This window comes from Cucurbita moschata, unplaced genomic scaffold (assembly GCF_002738365.1).
Source record: "Cucurbita moschata cultivar Rifu unplaced genomic scaffold, Cmos_1.0 Cmo_Scf00015, whole genome shotgun sequence".
In the NCBI taxonomy this organism is placed as follows: domain Eukaryota; kingdom Viridiplantae; phylum Streptophyta; class Magnoliopsida; order Cucurbitales; family Cucurbitaceae; genus Cucurbita; species Cucurbita moschata.
Genome location: NW_019268531.1, coordinates 951,836 through 970,521, shown reverse-complemented (window position 1 = coordinate 970,521; position 18,686 = coordinate 951,836). Strand labels below are relative to the sequence as shown.

The 18,686-nt window shown below is 38.5% G+C and overlaps 5 protein-coding genes across 6 annotated transcripts in view; 2 read left to right on the top strand and 3 right to left on the bottom strand.

Annotated features, from left to right (window-relative positions):
* Positions 1-1,937, bottom strand: part of LOC111453855 (pentatricopeptide repeat-containing protein At5g67570, chloroplastic) — a 5,752-nt gene extending 3,815 nt beyond the window's left edge. Inside the window, exons 1-5 of the mRNA XM_023095128.1 lie at positions 1,205-1,937; positions 925-1,116; positions 642-723; positions 360-551; positions 77-190 (exon numbers count right to left, since the gene is read on the bottom strand). Coding sequence (XP_022950896.1) covers positions 77-190; positions 360-551; positions 642-723; positions 925-1,116; positions 1,205-1,911 — 1,287 coding nt within the window. The 5' untranslated portion in view covers positions 1,912-1,937. The remainder of the gene's footprint in view (positions 1-76; positions 191-359; positions 552-641; positions 724-924; positions 1,117-1,204) is intronic.
* Positions 1,938-2,043: 106 nt separating this feature from the next.
* On the bottom strand, positions 2,044-6,877 carry LOC111453854 (calcium-transporting ATPase 2, plasma membrane-type-like). Its single transcript, XM_023095125.1, has 7 exons — positions 6,230-6,877; positions 5,718-5,772; positions 3,689-5,631; positions 3,435-3,593; positions 3,155-3,326; positions 2,746-3,044; positions 2,044-2,608 (listed from the first exon to the last, which is right to left on the bottom strand). The coding sequence occupies exons 1-7, from the start codon at positions 6,404-6,406 to the stop codon at positions 2,369-2,371; spliced, it is 3,045 nt and encodes a 1,014-aa protein (XP_022950893.1). The 5' UTR covers positions 6,407-6,877; the 3' UTR covers positions 2,044-2,368.
* Positions 6,878-8,813: 1,936 nt separating this feature from the next.
* LOC111453858 (60S ribosomal protein L26-1) lies at positions 8,814-9,598 on the bottom strand. Its single transcript, XM_023095131.1, has one exon. It carries the CDS (start codon positions 9,555-9,557, stop codon positions 9,117-9,119), a length of 441 nt encoding a protein of 146 aa, XP_022950899.1. The 5' UTR covers positions 9,558-9,598; the 3' UTR covers positions 8,814-9,116.
* A 914-nt stretch (positions 9,599-10,512) lies between these two features.
* LOC111453856 (BTB/POZ domain-containing protein At3g49900) lies at positions 10,513-13,147 on the top strand. The gene is made up of 4 exons (XM_023095129.1): positions 10,513-10,872; positions 10,963-11,032; positions 11,548-12,072; positions 12,172-13,147. Exons 1-4 carry the CDS (start codon positions 10,655-10,657, stop codon positions 12,973-12,975), a joined length of 1,617 nt encoding a protein of 538 aa, XP_022950897.1. The 5' UTR covers positions 10,513-10,654; the 3' UTR covers positions 12,976-13,147.
* A 1,143-nt stretch (positions 13,148-14,290) lies between these two features.
* On the top strand, positions 14,291-17,962 carry LOC111453782 (peptidyl-prolyl cis-trans isomerase CYP65-like). 2 transcript variants are annotated; one of them, XM_023095009.1, is made up of 9 exons: positions 14,291-14,394; positions 14,658-14,749; positions 14,854-14,944; positions 15,018-15,093; positions 15,192-15,565; positions 15,786-16,042; positions 16,126-16,414; positions 16,707-16,817; positions 16,929-17,962. In XM_023095009.1, the coding sequence occupies exons 2-9, from the start codon at positions 14,733-14,735 to the stop codon at positions 17,109-17,111; spliced, it is 1,398 nt and encodes a 465-aa protein (XP_022950777.1). In that variant the 5' UTR covers positions 14,291-14,394; positions 14,658-14,732; the 3' UTR covers positions 17,112-17,962. The 2 variants fall into 2 exon arrangements, with proteins under 2 accessions (XP_022950777.1, XP_022950778.1); XM_023095010.1 differs by lacking the exons at positions 14,291-14,394; positions 14,658-14,749; positions 14,854-14,944 and having other exon boundaries at positions 15,200-15,565.
* Positions 17,963-18,686: the final 724 nt, after the last annotated feature.

The window sequence follows — 18,686 nt, the reverse complement described above, 5'->3', positions numbered from 1 at the left end:
CCAATAAACGAAAAAAAAAAAAAAAAAAAAAAAAGAAGCAAGAGGTTCAATTCAAGAAATAGGATACAGCAAGTACCTCCATAGAAAGTCCATATGTTGCTCCATTAGGTTTTAAACCATTCTTTCTCAATTGTGTGAACACCCAGTAGACACTTTTCCACTCAAGGGTGGGAACGCATGCGTTCAAAATCTAGCAGTAATTTTAGGGGGATTAGCTACTTCTACTAGTATAATGACTGAACAATGAAAAAAAGGTAGTACTACTAGTAATTCATGTCACGTGGAGTATTTTAGCATTCCTTTAAATACATCGAATTTCTAAGGACGTGTCAAAACGCTACATAAATATGGTATCTTACAGCGTTATATATAACAAGGTCAGGTTCAACTGCAGGATCCCAATATTTACGGCACATGTTTCTAACTTTTTTAGACGGTTGCTGCCTCATGTATTCAATAATTTTCAGCAATTGTTTCAAGAGACCAGCTTGACCCAGCGTCACAGCTATACTGTGATATGCAGCCATATCAGGATATATCTGGCCATCTCCCTGAATAAGATAACTATATCATATCTAACAACATCACATACATAAAGAAAAAAGAAAGGAATATGAAGGACAAACGCATTACAACATTACTCTCATCAAATTAAATATCTGAAGGGCTTCCTGTGGTTTCCTTGCCTTCCCAAGAACAGCTAAAAGTTTTGTATAGACAAACCTGCAAAAGGTACAAGTTCTTTAATAACAGAAAAACACTGACTTCATGAGTGAACTCAAAAATGAAGCTAATACATTGACCAAAACATGTATGAGTAGAAATGAATCAAAAGTGAGGAAGTTTCCAACAAAGAAGGTAATAGACAACATTCGCCTGTCTAGTTTTTCACATATGTAATTCAGTATGGATAAAGGAACTTACCTGCTTTTAGAATGGCTGTGACTTTTAAGATTGTACACCCACTCAACCACTGATAAGGCCTGTTTCCAGCATCCCTTGGCACCAAGAGCATCCAAAATTTTAAGTAGTTGACCTTCATTAAACTGCAATCCTGACTGTATCATCATCCTTGAGAATTTCCAATCTCTCATGGAAATTGGTCTCGAACTAAGCCTGAAAATAGTAACGTTGCTATCTTGAGTTATCTAACATTTCATAGTCGTCGGTATTTGATTAGAAACCGAAATTAACCAATACAAACCTATCAACAAGGAACCGAATAACCTCTCCGTCGCCGCGCCTCCGTTTCACGGCGTCAGAATGACCATTTTCACTACCCAACCACTCGTCCTTCAGTTCCACATCGTCGTCTAAAACCCACTGCAATTCCTCGAGCTTACGAGCCTCAAACAGCTTCCTCAATTCTCTCAAACTTTCCTTCTTCAGATTATCCCGATTGTACTCCGTTCTAAAACCGGTAAGCTCTTTAAGGTTAACTCTTTCCAGTCTCTCCCAAGGCCTTCCGACCATCAAGCCACCGGCTGGTCTAGCCTCAATGGCCTTAGAGAACTCCTTGTACTCGCTTCTCAACGTCAGAAATTGAGTTTCCTCCTGGATTAGCTGCTTCTGGGACTCAGAAAGGGGTGGCGACTGAGCGTCTTGTCGTTCGGCCAGTCGCTTGAGTTTGCGATTGTGCTTCTGAATTTCTTTCTTGCAGAGTGAGCGGACGATTTTGGGAGTGGGATGGACACCCTTCTGGAGGAGCGTTCGCTTAATTTTCTCGATATCAGGTTCAAACTTCGGGGAAGGAACTGATGCATTTGTGCTCAAAGCTTCCATTTCTGGTGGCGAAGATTCCACAGAAATTGCTTGCGATAGAAAGGCGCTACTACTTATACATGCCTTCAATCCCGCGCCCGCAAGAACACAGCCTTCCTCACGATTACTTAAATTATATCTCAAACGCATCCATCATCCTCCTCAAAAGTTCTTAAAGTTCAAAAATTAAATAATAAAGATATTAAATTGTAAAAAAAAAAAAAAAAAAAAAAAATACAAACCGAGTATAAATATTCGAGAAATAATGAGAATAATAGGATTGAAATTTAAAAGATAAAAAAAAGTTTAATGATGAAGGAAGAACATAGAATAATCTTCCAATTGGAAGTATGTCTGTCATCCGCCACAGCTACAAGAGTGGGATGAAAATGAAAGAAAAAAGAATAAAAGAATGGTGCATATAGCAAGGGAATAGATATTCAAATTTAACGAAGCAATCGTAGACCACCGACTTTATGGCCACTAATATATAATACATAGAAATCACAGAGCTAAACTACAGTCCGACAGACAAACAACGGCCTCACTAAATCTATGTGGTTGAAGAAACGTGCTTCTCTGTGCTTTGATGTGGGTTTGTTTATACTCATACTTTAATAGTCTTCAACACAGCAGCAATGGGCATGCCTAGGAATCCAATCGCAACGCTGAACAGCCACTGCGACGAATCCAGATGGGTTGTGCTTGCAAATGTTCCCAGGAATTCGATGATTATGATTTGGAAGATGATGGTGGAAGCAATCACAAGCACAAACACATAGTTATCAAGTATGCCTTTCAAGACATTGATTTTGTCCATCTCCCTCGAACTTACTTCGTTGAAAATCTGCCACAAAAAAGAAATTAAGTTTGGATATGTGGGTTGCGTTTGAAAATCATTTGGTTTTTTACAATAATTTTCATCTTCGACAAGAAAATATTTGAATTCATATCCAAATTCTAAAATCAATAACGGTCACGTACCTGACAGAACACAAAGGAATTGAAGATGAGTGTATTCAGTATCAGATCAGAGTCAGGGCCGTCTAGATTGAACGCTTCTTTCCCTTTGGCCTGTAAAAGCCATATCACAATTAACTGATAAAAGGACTGGCCCATGATATTTCTCCACATGACATTGCTGATAAAGCTTCCTCTCCTCCCAACAGGTAAGCGCTTCATCAAGCCATCATTTGGAGGCTCAGTGGCGAGAGCCAGCGCTCCAAGTGTATCCATAATCATGTTCACCCACAAGAGCTGGACTGCAGTAAGAGGAGCATTACCTGAAGCAATGTTTTCACACCAAAAGGTTAGCAGAAGAAGGAAGACAAGAATTATTGGGCCTAATAAAAATAAGTGAACCAAGCAAATAGGAGGTGCTTAGACATTTAACCTGTCAAACATGCTGAAGAGAAGTTTACGATCAACGCCACTATGTTAACAGTCAGCTGGAATTGCACAAATTTTTGAATATTTATGTAAACGGAACGACCCCATTTTCCCACAGTCACTATTGTAGAGAAATTATCATCAAGAATGATCACATCAGCACTCTCTTTGGCGACCTGAAAGCCAGAAACCGAGGTCCATCAAGCAGTCTTAACGGCAGATAATATCGTAAACTAATGCAGATATGTTTTCTTGGAGTTCAAGTAGCTCGATGTTAAACTCACCTCAGTTCCAGCGATGCCCATTGCTAGTCCAATATCTGCTTCGTGAAGTGCAGGAGCATCATTTGTCCCATCACCAGTAACAGCAACAACTTCATCAAAGGTGGTCCGCAAATGCTTGACCAGAGTGTGCTTATCTAGAGGTGAAGATCGAGCCATCACCTACATAAAAATTAGGAGTTTTCTTAACTGTGAATCAGATAAACTAATTATGGGAAACTGGAGGATGCAGAGATATTAGGAAAACAACTAAGCACCTGAATTTTGGGAATGATTTGAAGCAATTCCTCTTGAGTTTTCTCTCTGAAATCTGGACCCTCAATGGCTATACCATCATCAGTGAGAATTCCACATTCCCTAGCAATAGCTTTTGCAGTATTGATATTGTCACCAGTAACCATTCGTACAGTAATACCAGCTGAACGACAAGTTGCAACAGACTCCTTAACACCAGGACGAACAGGATCTTTAATTCCCACAATTCCTATACAGGTATAACCAGAAACTGGAATGGGATCATTGACAGAGAATCCCTTTTCCAGTTCCATATAGGCAAGGCAAAGTGTTCGGAGAGCCTCGCCAGCAAATTGATTGATAGTAGCATTGAGATGCTTGATGGAAGCTTCATCTAAAGGAACAGCCTCACCACTCGAGTTGATCACCTTGTCACAGGCAGCCAATACTATTTCCGAGGCCCCTTTAGTGTGAGCACGGAAACCACCTTCAGGAAATTGAAGGACAACACCCATCCGCTTTTTTGAAGAGTTGAACGGCTCAACTTTAATAAGCTTTGTTGCCTGTCTCTCAGCCTGAAAATCCCCACCAAGTGAGAGACCAAACTCTAATATTGCAGTCTCAGTGGGAGTGCCCAACAACTCACGTTTGCCTTCTTTGTTGATTACAACTTCTCCTCCAGTGTTGTTGAATATTGATTGTACCAGAAGTTTGACAACAGAGGCTGGAAGGTCAGAACAGAAGCCTGACGCGTTATTACTCGATTCCTTGACATTCATGCAAATGCATGATTTGACTACTGTCATGTGATTTGTAGTGATTGTTCCGGTTTTGTCACTACAGATACTTGTGGCGGAACCCATAGTTTCACAAGCTGCCAGGTGACGGACAAGTGCCTTATCATTCATCATTTTCTTCATGGCAAAGGCAAGACTTAATGTCACAGCCAAAGGAAGCCCTTCTGGAACAGCAACAACAACAATTGTGACTGCAACAGCAAAGAATTCCAATATCTCTAATGCATCATCTCCAGACCAGCTCCAGTGAGTCCCTTCTCGGAGTTTACGGCTAAGCATTCCTTGAACCAACACAGCGAAGGTGATGATGGCAAAGAACAGACCTATTTTCCCAATAATTGTTGCTACCCCATTCAATTTTACCTGCAATGGAGTTTCGTCATCTCCACCTTCACTAAGAGTGGCCATCAGCTTACCCCATTGGGTTCTCATCCCAACAGTAGTGACCATCATCTTGCAGGATCCATCTTGAACTTTAGTTCCTGAAAGAAGATAAGGGTTTTCTGTACTCACCATCACTGGCTCACTTTCTCCAGTCAAACTTGACTCATCAATCAACACAGAAAACCCTGAAACGAATAGTCCATCGGCGGGGACCTGATCACCAATAGACAAGTGTACAATATCTCCAGGAAGTAAATCGTAGATCGACATTTTCTGTCTATAACTATTCCTTGTGACCTGAATTGATATCTTCTTTTTCTCCTTATCCAAGTCCTTGAACTGCAAGGATTGTCGATAATCGCTAGTTGCTGTGACAAACACAACTAATAAGATACTAGCCACAATTCCAAGGCCATCGTGAGCCCCATGAGGCCATCCTTCTGTTATTATGCCAACCACCAAAGAGACGAAAGCACAGAGTCCAAGGATCATGAGAGTCATGTCTTGGAGGGCTTCCCAAACAAACACCAAGAAACTCCTCTGTTCACTCTCAGCAAATTTATTAACTCCATAAATCTCTTGCCTACGGTTGAGTGCATCAGCATCTCCATCAAGCCCGTTTGTTGTTGATGTACAGAGCTTCCCAGCAATCCCTTCAACCCCACCATGATATTTAAGCTTCTTTGGATCATGGCCTTCCACAATAGACCCGAGTTCATCAGCACAAATATGGAAACCTGCAGCTTTGACTGCCTCCGGAAGGGTATAATCACTTAGTTGCACGCCTAAGATACCATAAAAAACTCCATCAAATATGCGAAAATCTCCTCACGTAACCGCATTACTTCATCAAAACTCCAGAAATACTCACCTTGAATGAATTGAAATGCAGCTTTTGAGACTAAAACCGCGATCCTCAACTTCTCCTACAATAAATGGAGTGGATAAGTCAGTTCATAGCAGAAGAAAAAACTGGGTGAGAAACAGGCATAGGTAAAGTGGTCGGGTTCCTTGCGTTGCAGAAGCAAAAATTGTTATCATGTTCATCTTAAACAAACTGAATGGTCATGGTTACATCATCACTCAACCTAAAAGCTTAAGGTGATGGGTTACGTAAATCTAATCTTAATACATTGACTCGTGGACTTAATTAGCACAAAACCAAAATGCTTTTTTCTTTTGTTTGGGTGAGTTTAGCCCCATGAGCAGCTATCAATAGTATTTGGGAAGTAATAAGATGAAAGGGGTTCAAATAGGGAACCGTTAGCTTTGATATCATGTAGGGTTCAAATGACAGGTTATTGAAAAATTAATCATATATTCACAATGAGAGTGAAAATGAGCAGAGATAATCGTTGATAGAATGGAAATACGAAGAGGAACCTGATTATTCTGGCGCATAGCAGCCGCTTCGCCACGCTTGGAGAGATTGGCAGTGAATCGAAACCTCCTTTTGGGATTCTTGACCACTCCACAAAGGTCCCTCCACTTCTGCAGCACCTCGTCAGACGAGTTTTTGGGCTTGACGGCCCCGAAATTCTCCTCCAAAAACCTTTCCATTTTTCTGAGTGAGTGAGTGAAAATAAATTCTTAGGTATCCGCAGTTATATAAAGAAAGGAAACGAAGGAAGTCCTGACGCAAATTCAATGTCACTTTCGACGGAGGTAGCCCGGACTTGCAGCGATGCTTCGTGAAAATAACAAATTACGATAGTTACCAGAAATTAACACCAACAATTTATAACGATAATAATAACGCGTAAGGCGAAGTACAGAATCTCTATCTTCCTCTCTCTCTCTCTCTCTCTACGTCGCCATTTTTGGATTCAGAAACAAAATCCAAAACAAAGAATTGCAGAGGAGGAAGAAGAATGGAAGGGGTAAAGGAATTAGTATACGTTAATCAAACAATTGAGCGTCGATCCGAAATTTTTTGCATTACTTTAGTTCTCTGGTCTCCTGTTTCTTGGACTCGTTCTTAATCCATTCCAATTTCCCGAAATTTCATCCATTTTTTTTTCTTTTTTCTTTTTTCTTTTTTCTTTTTCTTGGCAAGATCCATCAAGGCCTTTCTTACTTTATTACGAACTCCATTAAAATCTTCATTAAAGTTAAGCAGTTTTGGTCCGTTTAATATAATATAACTTAAATTGAATTATTAAAAATAAATGTCTCTCCATTGATTCGAAATACTTTCCTTTTAATTATAAGATATTTTATTATTTATATTTTTGTAGTCACTTTATTTGTGTTTGAACGTACACAATGACAATTGGGTGAAATTGAAATTAATATAATGTTTTTAAAAAAGTTGAAATTTCATTGCAGGAAATGACGGAAATGGGTACGACGCGTTATCCTTTAGATAAAAGACAAAAAGGAAGAAGATGTAAAAAGCCTTCATAAAAGCTGCTTTTCTTACGCGTTCAATGCGTGGATTTCCCGCCAAGTTTCTACTTCTGCGAGGGGCAATCATCGGTACCTTTAAATTTCAAGATTTAATTTGTAAGTTGATAAGCTTTTTTTTTTTTTTTAATGTACTTTAATTTATCCACAAATATAATTTTTCTGTATACAATAAAGTCAAATAATTAAAACTTCATTAAAATTTTGTTTCAAAATTTTTTAATAGATAACTTTCACCTTTAAATATAAGAATTAATCTAAATTGCAATTTTTTCAAGAAATTTTGGGTGTTTTTCAGCTATTCATCTTCCTTTTAAATACCACTTTAAAAATTTAGAATCATAAATTAATATTTTTGAGAAAAGAAAATCCAAAGAAAATCCATTAATCAAAGGATGAGAACGCCATGAAGACTACACTTGTCCTATCGTCAAAAGCTTATAGAAGTACTTTCGGTGCCTTACAGGTATCTCCAAAATCATATAACCTAAAGTTTTTCTTAATTATTAAGTAATTCAGCACGAACTATGGTAGCTTCACAGGAATAGGAATGAGAAAAAAGGGAACCATGGACTGGGCAAGGACCGAAGGGACTTTCCATGAAAAGTGCAATGCAATGGCCCAGTAATGTCCATGTTGTGTGAATTCAGTCAAGTGATAAAAGTCCATGCGGGTCAATGAAGTCAAAGTCAACTAGGAATTATAATAAAATGGCAGTATACAATTATGTATGAGTCATGAAGTTTAAAGCCCTGGAATTGATTTCGTGAAATTCGTTAATGATGAATATTACTCAGAATGATGTTTTACTTTTAGCCGACTTAACATTTACAGCTAAAAGAAGAATGAAGCACTAGCTTAGTACCTAAACAAAACATCATCCCATATAGCTCAAAATCTTACCAAGATCGAAAGAAGGCTTGAACATGAGATAACTTTGAAAGAGGGCATGTCAAGTAGCAAGCTGAGTTATTACTTCTGAGAGAATTGCCACTCTGCTCCTTAACATGTGAAGAACTTGGCGTCCAGAATGAGTATTCGTCAGCCTTATGTAATCGTGTTATTGTACCAAAAATCACAAGTTGCCCATTACGATTAAGAGCATAGCACGATGGTCTGTGTAAAGCCACATTTCACTTAAGAAAGACAGTGAAATAACTCGAAGAACACTCGGGCAACTAGGCTTCAGCTAAATCACCAATCGCAGGTGATCACTATTTGAATTTTGAGAAGATTCTTGAATTCGTCAGAAGACCAATGAAATATTTATTCTAGTTTTGTAACATTACCAACACCACGGCCAACAACCTCTAAAACAACGATGACCAGAAAAACATTAGTCCAAGCAATTTCAAATATTTTCTAGGAATCATAATGTATTAGTAACAAGTTCGTAAACCATTAGTCTAAGCAATCACGAAACACGAAAATGTATATCTATACCAAGGAATAGAGGAGTTATTCATTGGATCGAATTATAGAAAAATGTATTCAATTCATAACATATACTTCGTGCTCCGGAGAGACAGGAAAACAATGGAAAAGTGAATGCCAAAAGTTGAGCGGTAAAAGGCCACTGTCCACATAGATAAATCATCATCTACTACAAATAAGTAACTGCAGTTCCATCAAACAAGCAAATGTAACGAGAGGTAACAACGGTATGAATCGAACAGGAGGAGTAGATCATTGGAATAACAAAATGTGATTGATTTAAAAATACCATAAATTAAGGCCTCCAAAGTCGACAATTATAGCCACATGTCCGATGAAATTTTTTTAGTATCTTAAGAACACAAAACAAGCTAGGTAACTATGAAAGAGAACAACAGTTCTATCAAATTAAACATCACCATTTCCAAAATTAGTCGACGCTCTGCATGATATCCTCGGCGGTGAACTTGGTACCCTTGTCCTTATCAGAGGCGGCGCGGCCCTTGCCTTTACGATCCAGAAGTGACTTTCGGTCCTTGTCCAGCCTGAGCTTCGTAATCACGACCTTCGAGGGGTTGATGCCAACATTGACAGTGGAACCGTTAACCTTTTCGCGAGTGATGCGCTCGATGTGGATAACCCACTTTTTACGATACACCTGCACTACCTTGCCCTCCCGACCCTTGTAAGTTCCACGGACAACTTGGACCTCATCATCCTTCCGAATCGGCATGGATCGGACGTTGTACTTTGACCGGAGGTCAGTCGAGAGAGGAGCACTCATAATAACCCGACGAACGCTCGACGGCGCCGAAAAATGAGCCTTACGGCTCTTGCGGCGGGAACTGGAAACCCTAGGATTGTACTTCATGGCGGGCGGAGATAGTGGGAAGGGGGAAGGGGAGCACTATCGAGTGGAGGACGATTTTAGGGTTTCTCTTTCTTTTATACATACAATTGCCAAATACTTTGGGCCAATGCTTTGTTGGATTAGCTTCAATGGGCCTTAATTTGGACTTGAAACTTGCGGGCCCAAACTTGACTTCCAAAAAAGGTTAATTGTTTGAAAAACATTATAAAATATATAGCGCATGTTTGAATATGTTCGAATATATACTATTTTATACATTCCGCTCTCAAACTTTAAATTTAGAATCCTGAACTTTTAAATTTTGTGTCACGTAGATAACTCTCTCTCGGACTAATTTTGCTAACCTTTTTTTTTATGTTCGGCAATGAGAAGGCCAATCGAACCCCTTTCTTCTTTCTTAGGCCTTCTCACTAATTATCCCTACAGCTTCATTTCCTTCTCCAACTCCATTGACTTGTCACTAGGAGAAGCTTTTTGAGCATACCCTCATGATGGTGTTCGAGGAAGATCACCAGTCCTATCCCTAGTAAAACTTATGCCGACATTGGAGACGATTACAATGTCTAAATAGATTTTGGACGGTAGAAAAGAAAAGAATTTGGCAAGCTTGAAGTGGGTTAACATGTCAAATTTTTTTACATTATTTAAAAATGTATATTTACTTCTTAAAAGTGATACGTTTTAATTTTGTGTACACATATTGGTTTATTTGTACCCGGAAAAAACAAAACATAGTATCATTCAATTGTCATCCCGATGGTAATATGGGTGTAACTATGGACAAGAAAATGGGCCACATAATTTTCTCCAAATTGCTCGACACAAGGGAAGACTAGTAGACAAGACACGTATTCATTTCAACAAAAATTCAAAATGGAGGTTTCAATGGGAAAATAATTCAATTTTACAAGAAGAACAGAGAGAGAGAGAGAGAGAGAGAGAGAGAGAGAGGTAATTAAGGGGATGCAGCATTTAAGATGCATCACATGGCCGCCATTAATACACACACCCTCCCACCTCCACCTCCACCTCCACCCATTTAAACCCTCGCACAGCGCTTGGGTCGCAATTTCTCACCTCCACCTCCACCTCCTCTAATGAACCCAATTTCACAAGGCATCCAAATGCACTCCGCTAAAGACCATACTAAAAAAATGAAGGAAACAGAAGCCTTTTCCGTTTGGCAAAATCTCGGCGCTGTCGACACCATTTATGAAGAAGAATATGAATTTTCCTCCCCCTCCTCTTCTTCCCCCTCTCCTCCTCTCTCTCCGCCGCCTCCTCCTCCGCATCTCCACTCTACAGTTCACCAATGGTAACCTCTCTCTCTCTCTCTCTCTCCCAGAGCTTAAAGATCCATTTTTGTGGCTTATTATTTACTTAATTTCATTTCATTTTCACTAAGGTCTAAGGTAACTGGATTTAAGACAGATGTTTGTATTCGAGTTAATGGGAAGTGTTTCCATCTCCACAAGGTATTTCTAATTTCCACATTTTTGTAGTTTTAAGTTTTTTAGTGTCTTACCCACATTTCCAATTCAGTTTATGGGTTTTTTTTTTTTTAAATTTTAAAGAATAACGTGAAATTAAGAGAAATATACATATTCATGATCCAATTATTAAATAAAATTAGCGTTATTTATCAAATTATTAAGCTTTGAGGAAATGAATATGAGCATTAATTTCTAAAACATTCTATTTAACGGGGGAATAAAGTGGAAAACTTAAAGAAATTATTATTATTTAAAATAATAGGTAATTCTCCATTTAATTCTCGATAATAAGACATTTTATTATTGTCATGATCATTTTAAATAATTCAAGACAAGTGTAAAATCAGATGTAACGTTGTTGTTTTTTTCTTTGGGTTTATAATGAATTCATAAATTAAATGGAGAGTAATTGTATTTCAACGGAAACATGTGGGGGCTTTATCAGCAATTAATTACAAATGTGGGGACAGTTACCGTAATTTCAAAATTCTTCTTAGGATCCTCTGGCGTCTAAATGCCCGTATTTAAAGCGACAATTGGCCACTACGTTCGACGTAACGCTCACTCCACCGCTCAAAATTACGCCCCAAACCTTCATTATGGTGGCCGATTTTTGCTACGGTGCCCCGGTTCATATAACGCCATTTAACGTCGCCGCACTAAGAACCGCAGCGGAGTTGCTAGAGATGTCGGAGGCGGAGAATAATGCCGACGGTGAAAACTTGGTGAGTGTGACGGAGAAATACTTCCGCCGAGTTGTGGCCGTCAACCGCGACTACGCGTCGGTGGTGTTCCGGTCGTGCTTGGAGTTGCTGCCGGAGGCTGAAACGATGGCGGTTTTGGCTAGTAGATGTCTTGAAGCGTGGAATTTGGAGGATGAGGGCGATGGCGATGGCGATATTACTTGCTTTGAAGACTTCAAATCTGTGGAGGTCGAGAATTTTATGGTTCTGGCTTCGTCACTGAACCGCAGGCTTAAATGCCACGACCTAATCTATAAGCTAACTCTTCTGTATCTACAAGTAAGTGTCTTTAGTCCCACATTGATTAATTTAGAAAATAATTATGAATTTATAAGTAAATGGATTTATAAGTAAATGGATTTACTGTATACGTGGCAGGGATATGGCGGGAAGATCACAGAAAACCAAAAGGTACTAATATGCAATTTCATAGACTGCGACAAGCTATCCCCCAAGCTACTCCTACACGCAGTCCAAAACCCAGTAATGCCGCTGAGATTCGTGGTCCGAGCGATGCTAATCGAGCAGCTCAACACCCGTCACTCCATTTTCTCTGGTGCCGCTACTGCCAGCACCAAACCCCAAATCCCGCGTCCAATTTCCAAGGACCCACTCACGCTCGGCGCAATTCTCAAGCGAGACGCGGCTGCTCGTGAGTCCGCCAAGTTGAAGGCTGCGATGCAGGCTACAAACTCTCGCATACGAACGCTCGAAACCCAACTGTCCACCATGAAGAAGAAGCTCCAAGTGTCTGATGAGAAACAGAGGAGTTTGTCTGAGGATGCTGGCCGTGGCCGTTCCGCTAGCTTTCATTACGGCGTGGATAAGAGTAATAGTAGTAAGGGCGTGGCTAGAGGCCAACGAGGGTCCAGTTCCTCCTCTGTTTTCCGGCTGAGCGCTGATTTCAAGACGGATTATTATAAGTTTGGCGTTGGGTGCAAGCCGTTATCGGATCGTGCGTCGTCGTCGAGTCACGATGGGGGTCGGAAATCGGGGAGAAGTATTGGGCAGAGATTGATAAATGGGATTAAGAATGTGTTTCGGGTGTCGAGTTTAGGAGAGGCGGAGAGCAAAGTTCAAAGCAGAGATGAAGAAGACGAAGGGGAAGATTTGTGCGAAGAAGATGAAGACGATAATGATGAGATTGTTGTGATGAGAAGAAATCATCTTTATGTTAATTAGATTCTCTTAGTTTAATGCTTCTTAATTATTTTGTCGAACTCTTTTTCTTCTTCTTACCAAATTGTAAATGTAGGATCAAATGAGTAAATTAGCTGCTATGTGCCTCAACTCCTTTTTCGAGTTATTTGTTCGACATTTGAGGAGTTAAGTTTAAAACATGATTCTGATACCATTTTAGATGAACACTATTCTCAATAGTATATTGTATGACTCTGGCCTGTTAGAAGGCCTCATACCAACTAAGAGAGAGTATTTCTTGATTATAGACCAGGATCATTTTCTAAATTATCTGAGACTTTCGTTCAACCGGTAGAACTTGAAATATTACTACTATGAACATGTTTAATTATTTTTCAAATTTAGATTAAAATTATTTAAAAATTTCAAATTTTGAAGTACTAATTTTTTTTTCAAATTTAGGTTAAAATTATTTAAAACTTTCAAATTAGGAAGAACTACCCATCTAGTTAAGGTTGGCTGAAAAATTCAATTTAAATCACATTGTTCAAACTAATGTTATATTTGAGATTCTAAATTATTAAAATAAAATATATTTTTTAATTCGGAAAAAAGGAGATTATTTTGAATTATATTTCTCTTTAAATAAAACTATTAATAACTAAGCAAAATCTTTAAGCCAGAAAAAGAAAATCAAATGAGCCCTTGATAAATTGATATTTACTAATAATAATTAGATTAAACCAATTAAAATAATATATACATAAAGAATTCAAACCGATATGTCGAGTTGATATTATAGGCCGCCGTGTTATCGACGACATGTCGGCAACAAAATCAGCTTCCGCAACCTCATCTGGATTTTGAATCGGTGTCGAAGCAGGAGCCCTAATTGCAGAGATTCGCCAGCTTCTGAGTACGAAGCTTGAAGTGGAAAAGGAAGATGGGGAAGAAACAGCACAGTAAAGACCGTTTGTTTATTACGAAAACTGAATGGGCCACTGAATGGGGTGGCGCCAAACCCAAGGACTCTCAAACCCCTTTCAAACGGCTTCCTTTCTATTGCTGCGCGTAATTCATCATTCCTCTCTAATTTCCTCTACCGATCCTTCTTTTCCTGTACAGGATTGTTATTTACTTGTTGTTCATGCATCTCTCCTAAATTAACAGTTGCTGTTTAATGGTAGGCTTACATTTACACCCTTCGAGGACCCTGTATGTACCGCCGATGGCAGCGTCTTCGAGATAATGTAAGTTTAATAGGATTCACAGTAATTTGCTTTCTTGGTTTTCTTTTTTATTGTGCGAGTATAAGTAAATTCATTGTTCTTCAATTCAATTTGGAACTTGGATTCAGGAATATCATCCCTTATATTCGAAAGTATGGTAAAAATCCTGTTACTGGAGCTTCCCTAAAGCAGGAGGATCTAATTCCGCTGATTTTCCACAAGAATTCTGAAGGTTGGTATAGTTTTAAAACCTAATCATTTTGTTGCCTTGAGAAATCACATCATTGAATAATATTCCTGTTTATCAAATGTCATTACTCTGTCTGTGCTCTGGTCTAGGATTTTGCCATTGGGATTAGAGTTGACTGATATGTTTTAAAGTTCAGTAGTTCTGTAATTCAGAAAATATAAACGTTTCTGTTATTTAGAATTATATGCCTGGAAGATCACATTTTTTGTTGTGGATAATGCTGCCGCATTTTCACTTTGATGTAGGTGAGTTCCAGTGCCCTGTACTAAACAAAGTTTTTACGGAGTTCACACACATAGTTGCTATAAAGACCACTGGAAATGTCTTCTGCTACGAGGTATGTCATATCATGTGGTGCTCTCATTCGCAGCGATATTTTCTTGCTTCTTCTTGAAGTACTTGGAGCTGGATGCTTGGTTTTCTGACATTTCAACCTTATAGGCAGTTAAAAGAATTAAATATCAAGACAAAAAACTGGAAGGAACTTCTCACTGATGAACCATTTAGTAGGCAAGACATTATAACCATTCAGGTAAAAGGGTTCCAGAGTTTGTCCATTTTCAACTGTTTCTAAACCTGATAGTCAATTTTGTTTTTATTCGCAGAACCCTACTGCGCTTGATAGTAAGGTTCTCCTGGATTTTGATCATGTGAAGAATAGCCTGAAAGTTGATGATGAAGGTGAGCTATAGATCTTTTTCCTTTTTTTTTGGGTGGGGGGTTAATCCCAATCATGCCTCTGCACCTTGACTCTATTTATTAACTTCCATTTTCCCCAGAACTTCAGAAAATGAAATCAGATCCAACATATTTCATAAATGTGTCGGGCGACATCAAGCAGACGCTGCAGGAACTTGGAACCGAAAAAGGAAGGCAAACTGCACTTCATGGCGGAGGTGGTGGCAAGGCACAGAAAGAAAGGGAGGCTGCACTTGCTGCAATTTTAGCTGCTAGGTCACGCATTAAAGAGGACTCCAAGGAGAATGCAAAAGGAGAGGAGAAACCTACTCAGGCATTTAGTATTGTGGATGCTGCATCTGCCTCGGTACATGGTAGAAGTGCTGCTGCTGCGAAAGCTGCACCAAGTGAAAAAACTGCTGCTCGAATTGCGATGCACATGGCGGGTGAGAGGGCACCAGTGAATGCTAAGATGGTTAGTTATTAACAACTATTTATTTTTTACATCCATCCCTTCATAGTCATAATTCATTACATGCTTTTTCAATGAGGAAATTGAATCTTCTTATCCAATAATGTGATTAAATTAGAATTCAAGTACTTATATTGAAGAGAAGGCTAGTATTCTTGGTATAATGGTTTTTATAATATTTTTTGGCATCTAAATGATATATTAACAGAAGTTGTTATTACAGGTAAAGAGTCGTTACACTACTGGTGCTACGTCCCGATCCTTCACATCTACAGCTTATGATCCTGTTACAAAGAATGAACATGAATATATCAAGGTTGAGAAAAATCCGAAGAAGAAAGGATATGTACAGTTGCATACAACACATGGAGATTTGAATATTGAACTGCATTGTGATATTACTCCGAGGGCATGTGAGAATTTCATCACGCTTTGTGAAAATGGCTACTACAATGGAGTTGCTTTTCATAGAAGTATTAGGTACGATGGTACTGCAGACTGCAGTTGAGTAATGATTATCTGATTATTTGGCGTATTTACATGTTGAAGATGTGATAATGTAGGAATTTCATGATTCAAGGTGGTGATCCAACTGGTACTGGGAGAGGAGGGGAATCTATATGGGGAAAGCCCTTCAACGATGAACTGAACTCTAAGTTGCTTCATTCTGGAAGGGGTGTTGTCAGTATGGCAAATAGTGGCCCCCACACTAATGGTTCCCAGTTCTTTATTCTTTACAAATCTGCTAATCACTTAAACTTCAAGCATACTGTATTTGGCGGTGTTGTTGGTGGGTTGACTGCTTTGGCAGCCACGGAAAAGGTTCCTGTTGATGACAATGATCGGCCTCTGGTCAGTTCTATATTAATCTTCGTAATTTTAAACCTTTCGCTTTTAGAGGTCCCATGATTTCCAGTACTCGCCCCTGTCGTTGGATGTGTTTATTATGAAGGATCCTCCAATTTAAAGTTAATTCAGTCAGTCATGTGTGTGTTTATGAGTGATGAGCATGTTAAGAAATACAACGATTGAGCATGTTAATTTGTTACTTTCCACTATTTTGGACATTACTGTCCCCCTAGATATTTCAAAGTTACATCTTACCGTGATTAACCCAATACCCAACACATCCCATCTTGTGCAGGAAGAGATCAAGATAACAAGCGTCACAGTTTTTGTCAATCCATACTCAGAACCCGATGAAGAAGAGGAAGAAAAGCAAAAAGACGAGAAAAATGTGGAGGATGAGGAAAACGTTTGCCTCCACAACCCAATGACCTTTGCTTATACTATTTACATCTGCATTATTTGAGTAACTCTTTTGATGGGCTCAGACCTCAGATGAGTATCTTTGGTTTCATTTCAGGATAAGGTTGGATCGTGGTATAGTAATCCAGGCACCGGGGTAGCTGAATATGGAGCTGCTGCTGGTGGTGGTGTAGGGAAATATTTAAAAGCAAGGAATGCCCAATCCAAATCCCCTGCTGTTGATGCTGGTGTAAGACAAACTACCTCAACCAAAAAAAGGACAGCTGCTGGAGAATTCTAAGACTTCTCTTCGTGGTAAGAGTTCCCATGTATGCGATAGATATAGGTCCTTTCAGCTAGCCCCCTAAGTCACTGGTTTCTTGTGGTGTTTAAATCATACGAGTCATTGAAAAGGGGGAGGGGAGCGTGCAAAAGAAAGGGTGCATTTGACCCAGTTAGTATTGGAATGCATTACTGACGACAAAAGTTCATTTCACGAACTCTTTGAGTTGTTGATTATGCCCAAGAAGAACCCTCCACCTGCCCCAAAACCCAATGGGAGAGAGAGAGAGAGCAAAGAAAAAAGAAAAAAGAAAAAAGAAAGTGGGAAAAGCGGTATTCAGATACGAATCCTCTTTATCCGACAGTGTGCTGTAAAAATGAATTGGCAGATGCAAGAACTGCTCTTCTTCCAATATTGTTTATTTCCTAAAGCTGATTCTGTTGTTCAATGTATGAGCCTGAAAGTAAAGAGGGATCTGCCAAAAAATGGCGTGTCTGCTGTGAGTTAGTGAAGGAGGGGCACCCAAAACTTCAACGATTAGTCATGTTTGGATGGATGGATGGATGGGTACATTTCCAAGTAGAGTTCTCCTACTTCCACTGTATGTATCTTACTTTGCTCATTTACTGTCGCTGATTGCTTTCAAGTATCAACCTTATCCCACTCATTTTGGTCCACACAGATAGAGCTATTTTGAAGTCACTTGTAGTAGTTTTTACTCTGTTCATCGCCGTTGGCACCAGATACGACTATTCCTCACCTCAAATTATTCATGTTCAGTCTTCCTAATTTATTGATTGAGAGAATTAATTTCAATGTTTATGCATTTTTTTTTTCATTCATTGAGAGAATTACATTTTTAGTCCTAAGTCGTCTTTTAATATAGTTTCTATTTGGCTCCATGTTTTAATATTTTACATTTTTACTCCCAAGTTTCGAGTTTTGTTTCAAGTTTTGTTTCTGTTTGAACCATTAGTTTCAAAATATTACATTTTACACTTTTATTTTTTTTAATTTTACATTAATGCTTACTTTTGATCATTGGTGTTTCAATTTATTGATCTTTTAGAATTAATTTTAATATCTACGGAATTAATGAAAACTACTTTAATTTTTAAAACTAAATTTTAAAAATTAACATAAACTAAATGGGTATTATTATACTGGAACCAAAAAGGCTGATTATTTTATTTATTTTTTTAATTTAAGAGAAAAATACGTAAAACACTTTTGGCTTCTATTGGGTTGTCGTTGGGACACCTTGATGAAACTTGCACTTTAATTTATTAAAGAAATTAAAATTGAAGGTAAGTATGAAATAGCTTTTGACTACAAAATATTATAAAATTAAAGTGACAGCGATGGTTTGTTAAACATATCAATTATATGTATTTTAAAGTTTAATTAGTTTCACGAATGGAGTAAGCAAAATGCTAATTAAGTGATAATAGCAATTAATTATTAGTCAACGAATGACATTATTTGCATAGACAATTAGTAGTCCTTAATCAATTTTATATTATGTATTATTGATGATTAAATTACAAAATGAAAGAGCATTTCCAAAGATTGAAATGTTTTGAAGTGAGATTT